This window comes from Serinus canaria, chromosome 2 (assembly GCF_022539315.1).
Source record: "Serinus canaria isolate serCan28SL12 chromosome 2, serCan2020, whole genome shotgun sequence".
NCBI lineage: Eukaryota > Metazoa > Chordata > Aves > Passeriformes > Fringillidae > Serinus > Serinus canaria.
Window position 1 is genome coordinate 57,404,342 of NC_066315.1, and position 14,090 is coordinate 57,418,431.

The following is a 14,090-nucleotide window of genomic DNA, read 5'->3' on the forward strand; positions in this document are numbered from 1 at the left end:
GTACACAACTGTTAAGAACTAACTACTGCAGCTGCATTTTTCCTAAAAATGCTATAAACATTTCTCAGATTTAAAACATTGAGACAACATTAAATAATCTGTGTTGTTCCCCATGCACTGTTTCAACTTCATTGCCCTTCTTCAGCCATATAAAAAGTAATAGAAGATCACACTTGGGTGAGGAAGACAATGACTAAATTCTTTCTCTAAAGCACAGACTAGTGTCAGCATCCTCTACCCCTAATCTACAGCATATGTATTAAAATCCACTATTTCTGTTCCTTTGAATCTTATATTTTAAAAGACTCTTTGAACTAGAGATTTTAAAGATGGCATTCTTTTAAAGACAACAGAACACATCTGGTGATATGAATTCATTGTGCTTTCTTCCTCACTTACTACCTAGGCCAATCCATTTTATAAATTAAGCTTATGAATTAAGCTGACTGATATCTCTCAGGCAGCCTGTTCATTAGGTGAACATGATTTCAAATGAATGAGAAACTGTCCAGAATTTGGCCCAAACATGACAATTAGGTTGAAATGAATGTGGTTTTTTAAAAGCCAAAATTTTTGCTCTGTGGTTTCCAAACCAAAGTTTTGAAACTTGCCTTGAAGCTTGCTGAAGTTTAAGTAAATGAGAATTAAAACAAAACCCCATGCAGAATATAAAATTGTTTGGTTTTGGCCACACAAAATGCTTAACCAAACAGTATTTTGGATAAAATTAATGGGTTGGGTGTCTTAACTGACCACTAGTTTTGGTGGTCCAATGCATTTTAATACCGAAAATAAAAGTTTAATAGAAAATTAAACAGAATTGCTTAATACATTATTTCATTCTTCTGTTTTACAAAGAGCAATTTCTGGTAGCATCTAGAGAATGACGAAGAGTCTTTGGAAAAACACACAGGAAACACTTTCAAAATTGAATCATTCCAACATCAGAGTAATGAATAAACAAGTTGGTGCCTTCAATCCTTGTGAACAGATGTGAAAACAAACCAGTATAGCTTATAAGGTTTATTTATTTATCTATACACAATGTATGTAGATAAATAATCTAGTAAACTGAGCACTTCTAATTTGATTCAAGCAAGGAAATGCTTTTCATATTCATAGACCTAAGTCTCAAACATGGAGCCAGAACCTTAAAGGATAAAATCTAAGTATAAAACATATAAAACACAGTTACTTGGCCATTCAACTGTATTTTATTTGTGTGCATAAGCTATGGAGAAATGAAAAGTCACTTGTAACAGACATTGCACTCTTGTCATAGAAGAGCATTGGACCGAAAGGCATGTTGTGAAAAGGTTTGCAACACAGATAGGTTCTTCTGTTTTGAGCATATGATCTTTATTCCAACTATTACATAACTTTACAGAATAAGATTTCTGAGTTGAATTTTTCTCTTTCCTCCTACTACTATTCCAAGTTTTGATGTTCATACTTTAGTTCCCACACTCTTCACAAGACAAAGAATTATTTATGTACAATACTCTGAAAGGCACCTTAATCAACATGACACCTTTATATTTATTTGTAGTATAACACTTGCACAAACTGGAGTGAGAGTGGGAAGTATACAGTGAACACAAGTCATCAAGAATAATAATTATAAAAGAGGAAAAACAAAGAGTCTGGTGTATGAGTTTCTTCATTACTCCTTAGTATATTTATAATCAACCAATTTCCTTTCACATTTTCCAGCTCTGTAAAGTAAGACTTGCATGTCCTCCCAAAGTTTGTTTGTAAGACATATAATTCCAAGCAGCCATGCTTAAAGGAATTTTATAAACTATTTTATAATGTGGCAGGATAATTTCCCTGTGCAGATAGTCACCGGACACAGAAGTTGTTTCTTTGCCAGAACAATACTTCCCAGTTTTGATAATGATGATTTTGATTAGCTTCTAAGAAAAGCTGCCACCTGGTTATATCCATAATCAGTTCCTGTGCCAGGGGTCTCTCCAAGTCACAGAGTTCACAGATGAAAACCTTGAGTGTCCTGCACAAAACCTCGAGAGATATCACTTCCCCCCAAGTCAGTATTACACACATACAGCTTTGCAAAATTTTACCAGCCCCTTTTGCCCTCAGGAAAGTAACTTTACTCTTTTTGCAGTCAAGGGGTCCATTTGCCTGGAAACTCTCCTGTTTCTGAGAGCTGCCTGTGAATTCCATGCTGATGAGGCTTGATGGAAGTAGAGCTTTCCACCACCAATACTCATGGTCAAGACAGAAGCAGTGACAAAGCAGCAGCAGCAGCAGCAGCTCTTCATCCACAGGAGCATCTCAGTATCTCACTGGTTCCATTTCAGCAGATCTGAAATCTTTATGCCATGTTCCTCTCTTCGTCCTCCTTTCTTAATGTTTAGAGAAGAAAAAAATGAAGAAAAAGAAAGCCCAGAGGAAGAACTTACACTAAGATATCACTTCTTTTGCTGCACCATACTACCAGCGTTATCATGGCACATGTCAGCATGACTGGGATCAAGATCAGGGTTATGAGAATTTCATCCGGTGGATCTTCCCAGTGAACCTTTTCTGAAGTACAGTTTGAAAAGAATTGTTTATGAATTCCAGTGATAAAGCCTTCTGCAAGGGGGTTTGGCCAAAAGCAACTTGCATTGTTGGCTTCACGTTCTGTGCACTGGGTAAAGTTGTCATAATACCTGGGAGTAGAAGAAAAATAAGAGAAGTTGAAACAGAATGTATATGCATGTTACCCTTGGAGAAAGCTATGGAAGGCGCCATAAGAAATCTCTAAGATGGGTCTATCATGTAGATTTTCTGCTGAAGGATCTCCAATGGAAGCTGTGGCACAGCGAGGCAGAAGGAGAAGTGACTCACACGTACTAATGCAACTGAGAGATTCCATGTGAAGTTCTGAGATCCCAGATGTACAATAATCAAACCCCGATAATCAAACTGCAGCCAGGACCTCCTAATGCCACCTAAGTACAAATAGAACTCCCTCACCAGAGACATCTACAGATTCTTTAAAAAGCAATCACACAAATGTGCCAAGAACAGGACATTTTGAACAAAGTATTTCATGCCTCATCTGCCACCAGACATGATGTTGTCATGAAAATTATAATGTGGCACTAGGACTGAATCACAACATGCAGTACTGTGTAAAAATTTTGGTTCTGTTGCACTCTGATGTACGAAAATAATGGGAAAATAAACACACAGAAAGTTAGCTTTTGACAAGATTCCTCTTCTTTCCAACTCTAGCAAATGCCCAGCATGGAATAAATAAATAAATAAATAAATTCTGATTACGTGTTTGCTTATGAAAAGCTGGGAATTCCTTATAATACCTAACATGTGATTTCGAGGCTGCATGTGCTAAAACTTACCTGTCCGAGAATAACTTATATTTACGAAAATTGGCTACCCCTCAGAAAAAAGAAAAAAAAGGCAGCAATAAGCCTAAATGAGTTTTGTGATGTTATTTTAAGCCAAAGAAATTCGGGAAGTGAATGGATATGGGGGAGGAGATCGGAAATTAGGAAGACGAAGAGTGTCTGGTCAGTGCATGAATAGGGCAAGAAATAAGGAAGCTGAATTATTGTCTGTTGCATTTATTTTAGTCCTGTGTGACTCAATAAACTCACTTCAAAGGGGAATTAAAAATAGAAAGGAGAGAGCAAAAGCCCACGACACCTTCAGGGACAGCATCTTATTATGGCATCTGAAGACCCTGCTCTCCCTCACACCATGTAAGTATGGACTCCTGGGGATTGACTCATTCTGACATTAAGTCCTACAGGGGACTAATGTTGACTCAATGCTCTGCTGTAAACTAAAGGAGAAGAGACATTTCAGCGTTTGGGCCAAGACTGATGTCTGCTGTCTACTGTGTGTCTGTCAGGGGAAATGTCTGCCTGCCCATGCTACAACCACACAGGTTGGGATCACAGCCTGCTGAGCACCTAAATTCTCAGGGCTGTGTTCAGAGAAGAAGAAAAAGCACCACAGAAAGGGGCTTCTGCAAGTTCCTTGTAGTTCTCATTTTCAAGGAGTTTGAGCCACTATTGCTTCATTCATAAGCAAACACACTGGACATCTAACACCAAACTCCATCATGAAGATGCATATACGCACAATGTATGTGCATTTTAAACAAAGCCACTAGAAAGGAAGCTTTTGTGGCATCAGCAACCACAGGAAAACAACAGGAAATAAGCTAAAAATAAAATACAAATATCAGCTGTTTGCTATTTTAATTGTGTCATTCTTCTGTGTGACCTGATGGCATCCATTCTTTATGTCCCTGGGCTAAATTAGGAACTGGAGATGTGTAGTTGAACGTGGGACATACAGTCCCAGAGGACCTGAAGAGCAACCGGTCTGAAGGCAAGGCTGCAAGATTCAGCAGGCTACAATGCAGAGATGGAGGAGCATCCATCTGCCCAGACAGGTCAGTGCTCCACCTGGCACACACACTCCAGAATGCTGGACTCTGCTCCAGCCTGCTCTGGGCCATGCTCTCATGGGCACCTTTGTGCCATCAATGGCTGCTCTTACAGCTGCCTCAATAAGAAAATCAACAATAAATCCAGGTGATGTCAGCATAAAATTACCTAAGCTCAAAGATTTGTTGATGCATTTTTTTGACTCTGTGTTTAAAATCTGATAGAAAAATCAGTGTTCTACAAAGAATTCTGTAGATTTTTTTCCTTAAATGTTAGAGGGTGTAAACAAAAATATTTCCCACTGATTTTTGATTGTAAATACAACACAGCTAGTAGAAGCTGGTTAAGTGTTGCCAAAAGGCCAGATAAAAATAACTTGGGAGATAAATTGTATTTGAAATACTGAATCCCTAAGGGATAAAGTAGAATAAAAATGTTATTGTAATAGTTGGAGCTGTTGAAGTTGGAGTTCCTTATATTTTTTACTTAAAACCTTCTCTCATGAATAAAAAAGGGAAAAAAAAAACCTACCTGCACTATAACTCTTAGTTCACACAACTGTGAGAATGTAAAGGAAAATCTTAGCTGCTGGAGAACCACATGTCTGCCAGTAAAGGTGAAATCACTTCAATATTTATGTAGTTTTGTAATTTAGAGTTTATGCACTGCAACAGAAAGTTCATACAAAAAAAAAAATATCCTCTCTGCATGGCACTGTGGAACAGCAGCCTCAGACAGGAGCAACTGCATCCTCATTACTACAGCATGGATGCTTTTGTAGTTGACCAATTGGTTTGCAAGTTGGGATTTTTTAAGAAAGAGATGGTGGTTAATAGATATTTAATTTCAGTTGAATTCTCCTATGCCTAATCCTTTCATGTCTTACATAATTCTTTTCAATAAAATGGTAAAGGCTGGAATAGAAAACCTTTCCATTCTGTGTAATAAAATGGCTATGACAAAGATGTCCTGGCCTCTGACTGGAGATACTTCAAGAAGTGCATTAAAGTTCCACAGCTTGTGAAAGGAAAGAACAAGAAATGATAATTTCTACTTATTCTCTGAACAAATAACTGGAGAGTACATTGGAGCTCAAGCTCCTTCACTTTTCAGATTATAGGAGGGTGTGGGAACATCTTTGTGCTGAGACACATTTTCATCTTTTTCAGGCTAGCTACAAGGGACCTAGGTAGTACTCATAGGATATTCACAGGGAGCCTGGTCACAAGCTCTGTGACAAATGAGCCAAAAAATTATATGAGTTTCAACTCAGCTAAGTAGTCCACTACAAAAAAACCAAAATCTAAGCACAGTCTGAGCAGCAACATTCACATGAAGGTGAATATTAATCAGTTATCCTGATTTGCCCTGATATGCTCAGGATAACTTTAGTTTCTATTGAGGAACCAACTCCTTTGTCATACTACACACGATTGAAAATACTTTCAGAGAACACAAAAAATAATTCCTTTCAGAGCAATCTCTGAACTATAACACATTTGTCATGAAAGATAATTTTCAATATTCTAGAACAATACCTCATTTTCAGAGCACACAAACTTTTTCTTCTATACCTTATATTTTCACTAAACCTGATAATAACAACCATGTCACTGTTTTTTGGTTTTTGGTTTTTTTTTTGGTGGTTTTTTTTTTTTTTTTTTTTTTTTTGTTGTTGTTGTTGTTGTTTAAAGTGTGCAGTACTTTATTTTGTATTTTACCCATGAGAAAATACATTTTTATGTATTACCTACAACTAAGAACCTGGAAACCTGGACAGCTATTGTGAGGAATGGTAGTGGACACATTTGCCTTAATGGGACAGTGTTTCATGGAGTGTCCACTCAAACTATTTAAATAGAGAGCTAGGTTTATTGCATCTCATCTATCTCAGGGTACACAGTTGCCTCTCACTCAGGGCACTTCTCAGTCTAAGTGGGGCTTGAATCTCATCCATAGTTTCCCACATTTCCAGGGAGGAAATGCTCTAGTTCCTCAATATCCCTGCACAGGAAAACTGCAGGGGTGAACGGTTTACAAAAACACAAGTCCCACAACCCCCTCCTCCGCATTTTTGAGAGACTAAGAAAACAAATAGATTGTTTAACTAAGAGTTTTAACAAAAAAGCATTTTCCAATGCAAAACTGTTATTTCAAAGAATCACAAACACTTATCAAAAAGCTGAATACTATATATATATTACTTAAGAAAAACATTTGAGGGCATTTTCTGGCTGTAGCCAGTAGACCCACTGTCAGTTCCAACTGGAGAATCTTTCCACCTCTCCAGCACCCATGGATAGTCCACCACAGATACAGTCAGCACATAAAGCAGTCAGGAATGTTTTGCAGTTGCTTAATGAAGAGGACCAGGAATTAAAAACCAAAACACCACACTTTCACTACCCCATTTAAAATAATTCAGTTTCATGATTCCTGATATAATTATAGAAGGGTAGTACAAGATATATAATACATTGTGAGCAATTTTTGCTATTTTGAGTCCACTAAGTACTCAGAATACAGTGAAAAATCTCTCTTGAGATAATTGAGTCTTGATGCAAACCAGGTAACAGATACACCAGGGACACCCACTCCTGCTACTATACAATCCTAGATAGCAACCTAGAGACACTGTTTCAGGACACTACAAGTCATGTGGTATATTTTAATAAATATGCTTTAAAATTATTTGCTTTCCCCCAGATTATTCAACCAAAAATTTCTTTATACACATTCACATATTAAATTGAATTATCATCCTTGTAACCTCCACCCAAACTGGAATACAAAAATCTGAAATGTAAAAATATTAACAAGAAATATCATATGACGAGAAAGGCTTTTCTTACAGCATTTCCAGATGAAGTGGAGGCAGGAAGTAGCAAAAAACCTCACGAAAATAAAAAGCCTATTCTTATGTGAGATGCAGCCAGACTATATAGAATTTCCATCTGTAACAGCCTGGATGAACTTCAAATAAGGGTCGAAACCTTAAGATGATAATTTCCTGATGTTTCACCACCATGTTAAAAGGACAGCTTTAATTTTATAGTGAGTTAGGAGCCTGTAAATATGGTGGAATATTTCTGAGATTTTCTCACTCAGTATCTCTCCAAACAGGTTTGTGTCTGTGTCTCACCATTCCTTTAATCACATATCTTCTGCCAAGATGAGTATTCTCACAGCCACATTTTTACCTCCCTAATCAGATCAGATCTACTGCTGTGCAGCTCCAGTACAGAATTCAGCCTCAAGAAAATAAAGTGCTACAAAACCACAAGGAAGAAAATGAATGGGGGTGGGGAGAAACAGGTTTAATGAAAAAATTATAAAGTACAGTGTACTCTCATGCCACTAAATAATGACATTGTGACAGATTTACTCACTTGGGTTGAAAATAATAAACAGATTCTGGTATCCTTTGAAGTAATTACAGAGCTCCACCCTTAGTTTCACATCAACAGCTGTCTGGAAAATGCAAAATAAACTGAACTAAAACCTCAAAAATGCACAACTATTACTAAATTGTTGTTAATTCCCTAAAGATACAGACAGAAAATTTAAATATAAAGAGCAACTATAGATGTAAGCAGTTACTTTATACACCTAATAGCCATCTCTAATGAGCAGCAGAAACCACTATATTAAGCAAATGTAGAACAAGGAGGTAAATGTAGCCTGACATAAGGCATTGCATTATTAAGATCAAATATTTAGTAGCACCAGAATTTTACCAAGCCAAAAACTTCAACTGGCAAGCAGGCTTTAACTTCCACCACTCCTGACTAGATTTTAATGATTACTTAGTTGTACACTCAGCCCATTTTTGGAGAATACCCAGTAAGAGGGGAAGTAGTCCCTGAAGCCATCACTAACCACATCATGTCTTCAGAAGCCAATCCCATAACTCTCTTGAATTAGACAAAAATCAAAAGAGTAAGTGAAGACAAATCCTAATCCCACAAACAGTTTAGCATACATATCCAACTTCTTATAAGCACAGTATCTCACAAGTAGCCATCACTGATGATGTGTGGAAAATGTCCTTAATAGCATGAATAGAATCATTACATATCCTCCTCTTACAGTCAAACACATGAGGCTTGTGATTCTGTCAGGGAAATGCAAATTTTAAAACCTCTTATTTATGGATCAAGTTTCAAAGTTTTTGTCAAGTTGGTCAACTAGTGAAAGTCTTCATTTTTTTGGGCTTCTCACCAAAGGAGACAGCATGTTTCTAGGGGCAAACACTTTTTTGTGTGCATCAATATTTGAAATTTTACAGATGAAATTTTAAACCTTGTACTAGAACGCGTGAACAGAAGCAGGAAGCATCCCAAAATTCAGATCCAAATTATGAGACCATCTTCAGATCTCCAGTAAACACTTCTCAGTGCTCAAAATGGCAGATGCACAATCTCTGCTACCTCATCTGCTTTTTCTCCATTATAGTCAATTATTTCTCTATTTAATTCAGATTACTTCACAATGACAGGGCACAGGCAAGATTGACTGACTGAGATTGGGATTTTTTTCCTTTCCCATCAGCTGTGCATCATGCATCTCCCCTCATTGTCATTAGGAAAACCATTAGCATTTTCTGGTACATATCCTCTTTCAGAGGCCAAGCATGACAGAGGTGAGAGCCCTGAAAAGCCAATAACACAATTTGAAGGCAAATTCCTATTTATTGTCATATACAATTTCAAATCAAACTTCTGCATGCTCCAAACCAGGTTGCTTTTAGAGTCGGTAAAAACACTGGAATAATTGTAGGGCATGATGCACAATACAGCTTCCTTGAAGCTTCCCCTGCCAAGGAAGAGAGCCCAGGACAAGTAGTACTTTGGACAGATGAGTCCCACACCTGTTGTGCCTAGCAAAAAAAAGCCTCATTCAAAGAAAGCCGACTAGTAGAGAATTACACTCAAATCTGCCACTGTAGTGATGGAGAGACATGCAAGCAGCATGCTATCCTTGTGTCTATCTCAGCTCAACTCCTTCCCAAAAGCATTTCCACCTGAGCCACCACAGATTGGCACAACCCTCACTCCAGGCAGTGCAAATGCAAGGGCTCTTGGTGCAAGCAGGTGTTTGGGTCAGCCACTGACACAGCCACCTCCTGAGATGGTTCTGCTTTCTCCCAAATACATCAGCAACCTTTGTTCATTCACCTTGTAAAGTCTGCAACAATTAACAGCTTATTTGTCTCCACTCTTCTGAGAATGTTCCAACGCCATGACAAAACCATCATTCCAGCACTGCTTCCAAAATTAAATGCTCACCCAGCTTCAATCCAATCATCCAACACCCAGGGAGGAGCCAGAATCAGGAGGGAAGCTGCTGGCCCAGAACTGCTCTGAGCTCATGCCACATTTCAGGAGCTCGAGGCTTTTCTTTCTATCTAGATTAACCAAGCTGACAGGTGAGCAGAGAAAATGGGGCTGGAATTTAGACTGGTGCTCCACAGCTTGGCCTCCAGACAGCCACTCAAAACAAGCAACCATGAAGATAACAATTTTTCTGACCAAGAAACAAAAACTCACAGAGAAAGAAATAACAGAAGAGCCCTTCTTCTTCATTCCAGCCTACATCTGCAAACAACTGCCCCATATTCCATTTTTATGAGGATATTAAAGAGTATTAAGGTGTCACATGCTGAGTGGAAGCTGTTATTAGATTCCACTTATTCCAAAGTAGCACAAGCCTCTTATAATACCACAGCACTATTTCTTCAATTGGAAAGAGGGGAGAGAAATATCTGGTAATATGCAGCTGTGAAACAGAAGTCATCAGTCAATCAGGCTTACATTTTGAGGAACACTCACTGTAGCATCTCCACAGATTGAATTTGCTTTTAAATTATAAATATAAAACCCAAATAATCTAAGTTGAACTTCTCATCATCATTTTCATAACCCTACTCCCATAATTTTTATGAGCATGTAAAGAATGTACACTTTTCCTGATTATTTATGGAAAATGGGTTTTAAATAAACTTTAAAAAATACCTGTAATTAAAAAAGCCACTTGCTTTGGGAGGAGAGTGGCTGTTGTGTTCTGCTCCAAGCAGAGCACAAATAATGGGAGTTAAAAATCAGTTGACTAATTACAGATCTTAAGCTTCAGATTATGTCAGCTACTGGACTAGTTAAAGAATAAATCCTTTTTCAGTCTTGCATAATAAATGAATTATGTAAAATTGCAATCTCGGCACGCACAGCTCACAAATGAGACCAAAACTGATGAAAAATTAACCATAAAATCAGAGGAACAGTAACAACATTAGAAATTGATTTAAAATTAAGCAAAAACACTGTTAGGGAAGAAGCCTAATTTAGAAAAGTTCTGCTTATCTGCAATTCAAATACATCATTATGTTTTAGCATGACTTTGACAGCACAGCATGTTCACCATTGAATGTGGGTTTTTTCCTTTGCTGTGTCTTCCCCTCTTACTTGTGGTGGAAAGGACACATTCCCTCTCCTTATGTAACTACTTCTTGTGCTTCGTGGCTTCCCAAGACTGTTCCAACATCTCATACCCACAACAGAAGCAAATGGTGGACCCAAAGGGCCTTACTCCTTACCCAGAACTGTGTATGAAAGATTTGAGTGCTGCAATACTCCCTGGAGTTGCTTAAGGGTAAGCCAGCACCCTCCTAAAGCAGGTGCCAAAAACATTGTCAGAGGATTTTGGATAATGTCCAGCCAGACTGTCGGCAGGTCAGAAGCAGAGGGACCCAGCATCTTGAGACTGTCACCTGGGAAAGGTACCAGTTTTGTAGCTCCTGGATCTGCTAAGTTTATTTAACTTCATCTTGGGCCCAGCTAAACTCTTCCTCAGTTTGAGGAAGAGCAATGTAACATGGCACACATAGCCAGTGAAGTGTTACAAACCCTTAATGTAAGAAAGCTGCTATGGGTCTGATAATATTTAAGCACTGTGAGCAGCCAAGTAGTAGGGTTTTTTCTGAGCCTTTATCCAATTCCTCTTTGGCTGATGAAAACAATGACTTATTTTTATAGTAATGGTTAAAAAACAATCTGTTTCCCTGCACAGAAACAGCCAACAGCAGAAAGAACCTTACATTTTTGCACCTACTTTTTATAAGTAGCAATACTAATACCTTAGCCCTGCATACTACAAATCAGCCTAAATATATATTAGATATATATACTTCCCAGTAACAGGAAGCAAAAATCCATTATAGATTACAATGCAACATGATAAGTTACACATAATATAGAACCAACTTAAGATCATTGTGCTCCTTAAGCACCTTCCTGCAGATAAAAATTGGACTCAGCACCTCACTGATAACTCCCAGTCCCACAGGCAGACATAGAAGCCAATTCTAGATGCCAGAATTCTCATTTGAATATTTCTATGTTTGTCTTATAATGATACCTTAATATGAAATGGTATGTTTTAGCAGTCAGTGAAATGATGAAAGATATTTGCATACATGAGAGAAATGCAAAATATCAATTTCTTGAGAGCGGCAAAGAGCTGTACTCACAGTTGTTCATCAATGCACCATTGCCTTGACAACCTTTGATTTCCACTCCTTCTATACTCAGCACTTAACTTAGAGAAAATTTTTAATTTTACAAAGCTGCCATATCTCTATTATTTCTATAAGCACTACAGGCATCTCATACATTGCTTCCAAGTTTGTCAGTGCAGCCAGCAACATGTGTCTGCCTTTTGCAGATTACACTACAGGCTTTAGAAGGTGACTTATCTGCTGAAGAGTGCAGAAGACTGCACTTCATGTCTTGAGACTACTTTCCAACACCTAATTACATTCTATTCTGTAAAGATAAATAGAAATGCCAGAGCGTTGGCATTTGACCATGTAAAATACTTTTTTTAAAAAGTATTGTTACATAATAAACTTCTGTAATTGAAACAAGACCCTGAATACAAAACATAGTAGCATTAATTCCTACCTATTGTGTTGTCAACAGTCAACCACATGACTAATACCACATGTAGCCTGGAGCAAGAAAATCTATTTTTTTGTCTCTGCTGAGTTAACCTCCATTATTGTATGCTCGTGGTTGATCCGTTTGAAAACAAGAATGTAGAAATTGTTTTGCAAACTAGAAGTACCAGAAAAGTTTGCATTAACTTTTCCTTTTCATAATACATTTATACATTTATTTTCACTGCCTCTAAAAATACACTGTCCATTATATATGCATTGCATAATACAAAATAATCAGCCTATCAAGTTATACCATACTATCCTACCACCAAGAAACTTTACAAAGAAATCTTATGTAATGGTTTTTATTAAATACAGCCTTTAAAAATTAGCTCCATGAAGACTGTTTTTGATTACTGATCTTACCACAATACAATTCAAAAAGGTCGTGAAAGGTGTTGAAAGGCACATCAGCTGACAGTCCTGAGATTTAACAACAGAACTGCTTTCTAACATCACCTCTAAGTTGCTTACATTATTTTTTCCAAGTGACTTAGAATTATTATATTCTTATATCTTTAACTATTTGTTAGCTGACTTGGAAATATGAGCACTGACATACTGATGCCACCTTGTGAGTGCAAGTTACCACCATTAATCCAAGGCATCTGCTGAAGTACACATCAACCTGACCCACAGCACCCTTCCTAAAATATTGTCACTGGGGTCTTCAGGTGACATCGACTTCACCAATGTTGAAAACTCTTTCAGAACTTCAAGAAAATACTGATGTTTATATCACTGACCTCTTGGCAAATGCCAGATTTCATTCCCTTGTTGAAAAAAAAATACTAAGGACAAATAAATGTAACAGGGGTTAAAACTTGCTGAAAAAAGCACTTGAAAAACTGAAATCTGATGTTAAAAACAGAAAAGTTTTCAGCTCTTCATAACGCTTCCTACTTAGCAGCAAGCTCAGAAGCTACTTCTCTTTCTTCATACTAACAGAACTTCCACAAAGATTTGCATAATTATTGATAAATTGAAGAACAGAAAGATCTGAGCTCTTAAAAACCTTGAAAAGATGGATAATGGGCTGAAAAAGCATATTATTCTGGCATGTTATGGTCATTATATGTTTTTTAATGGAAGACCCAATGTCTCTCGTGGTTTAACAAGGAAAGAAACAGTTATCCCTGATGAACAACAAATTGCTGTTGTTTTCCCTTCTTCCCATTCCACTCCACTGGTATCCTTGAATGGTGTCTTCGTAGACTGTGATTACAACATGTATTGTGATATAAATTACAAATAGATAGTTTTAGTTCACCAAATTTGAGTTCTTGGTAGTGAGTGTATGTAATTCAGCAGCCTCCCAAAATATTGGCAAATTTCTCTTTATCCTCTACAATAAACCCATTAACTGGTTTCAAGTGAGCTTGAAACCAGGTTTCAAAACAAGGTTTTGCTTGCAAAAAGTAAGATTTTTTTCAGTGTCTATAATTAAAACCCAAGAAATCTCATCAGACAAAAAACTAATAAGGCTTTGCTAGTTTGTAGCACAGCTGTGTCTACAACACATTGCAGAACAAACTGATGGCTCGGCATTTATACCAAAAGTAGTCTGCAGGTCGTCATGAATTTAGAAACATCAGTGTTCTTAATATAGCATTAAAATTCAGAAGTCAGAGTAATTCACTAAAAATTCAACATTCATGAATGCT

The 14,090-nt window shown here is 37.4% G+C and overlaps 1 protein-coding gene across 1 annotated transcript in view; it reads right to left on the reverse strand.

Annotated features, from left to right (window-relative positions):
• Positions 1 to 1,195: 1,195 nt before the first annotated feature.
• RAMP3 (receptor activity modifying protein 3) overlaps positions 1,196 to 14,090 on the reverse strand; it is a 40,909-nt gene continuing 28,014 nt past the window's right edge. Inside the window, exon 5 of the mRNA XM_050971115.1 lies at positions 1,196 to 2,678. Coding sequence (XP_050827072.1) covers positions 2,423 to 2,678 — 256 coding nt within the window. The 3' untranslated portion in view covers positions 1,196 to 2,422. The remainder of the gene's footprint in view (positions 2,679 to 14,090) is intronic.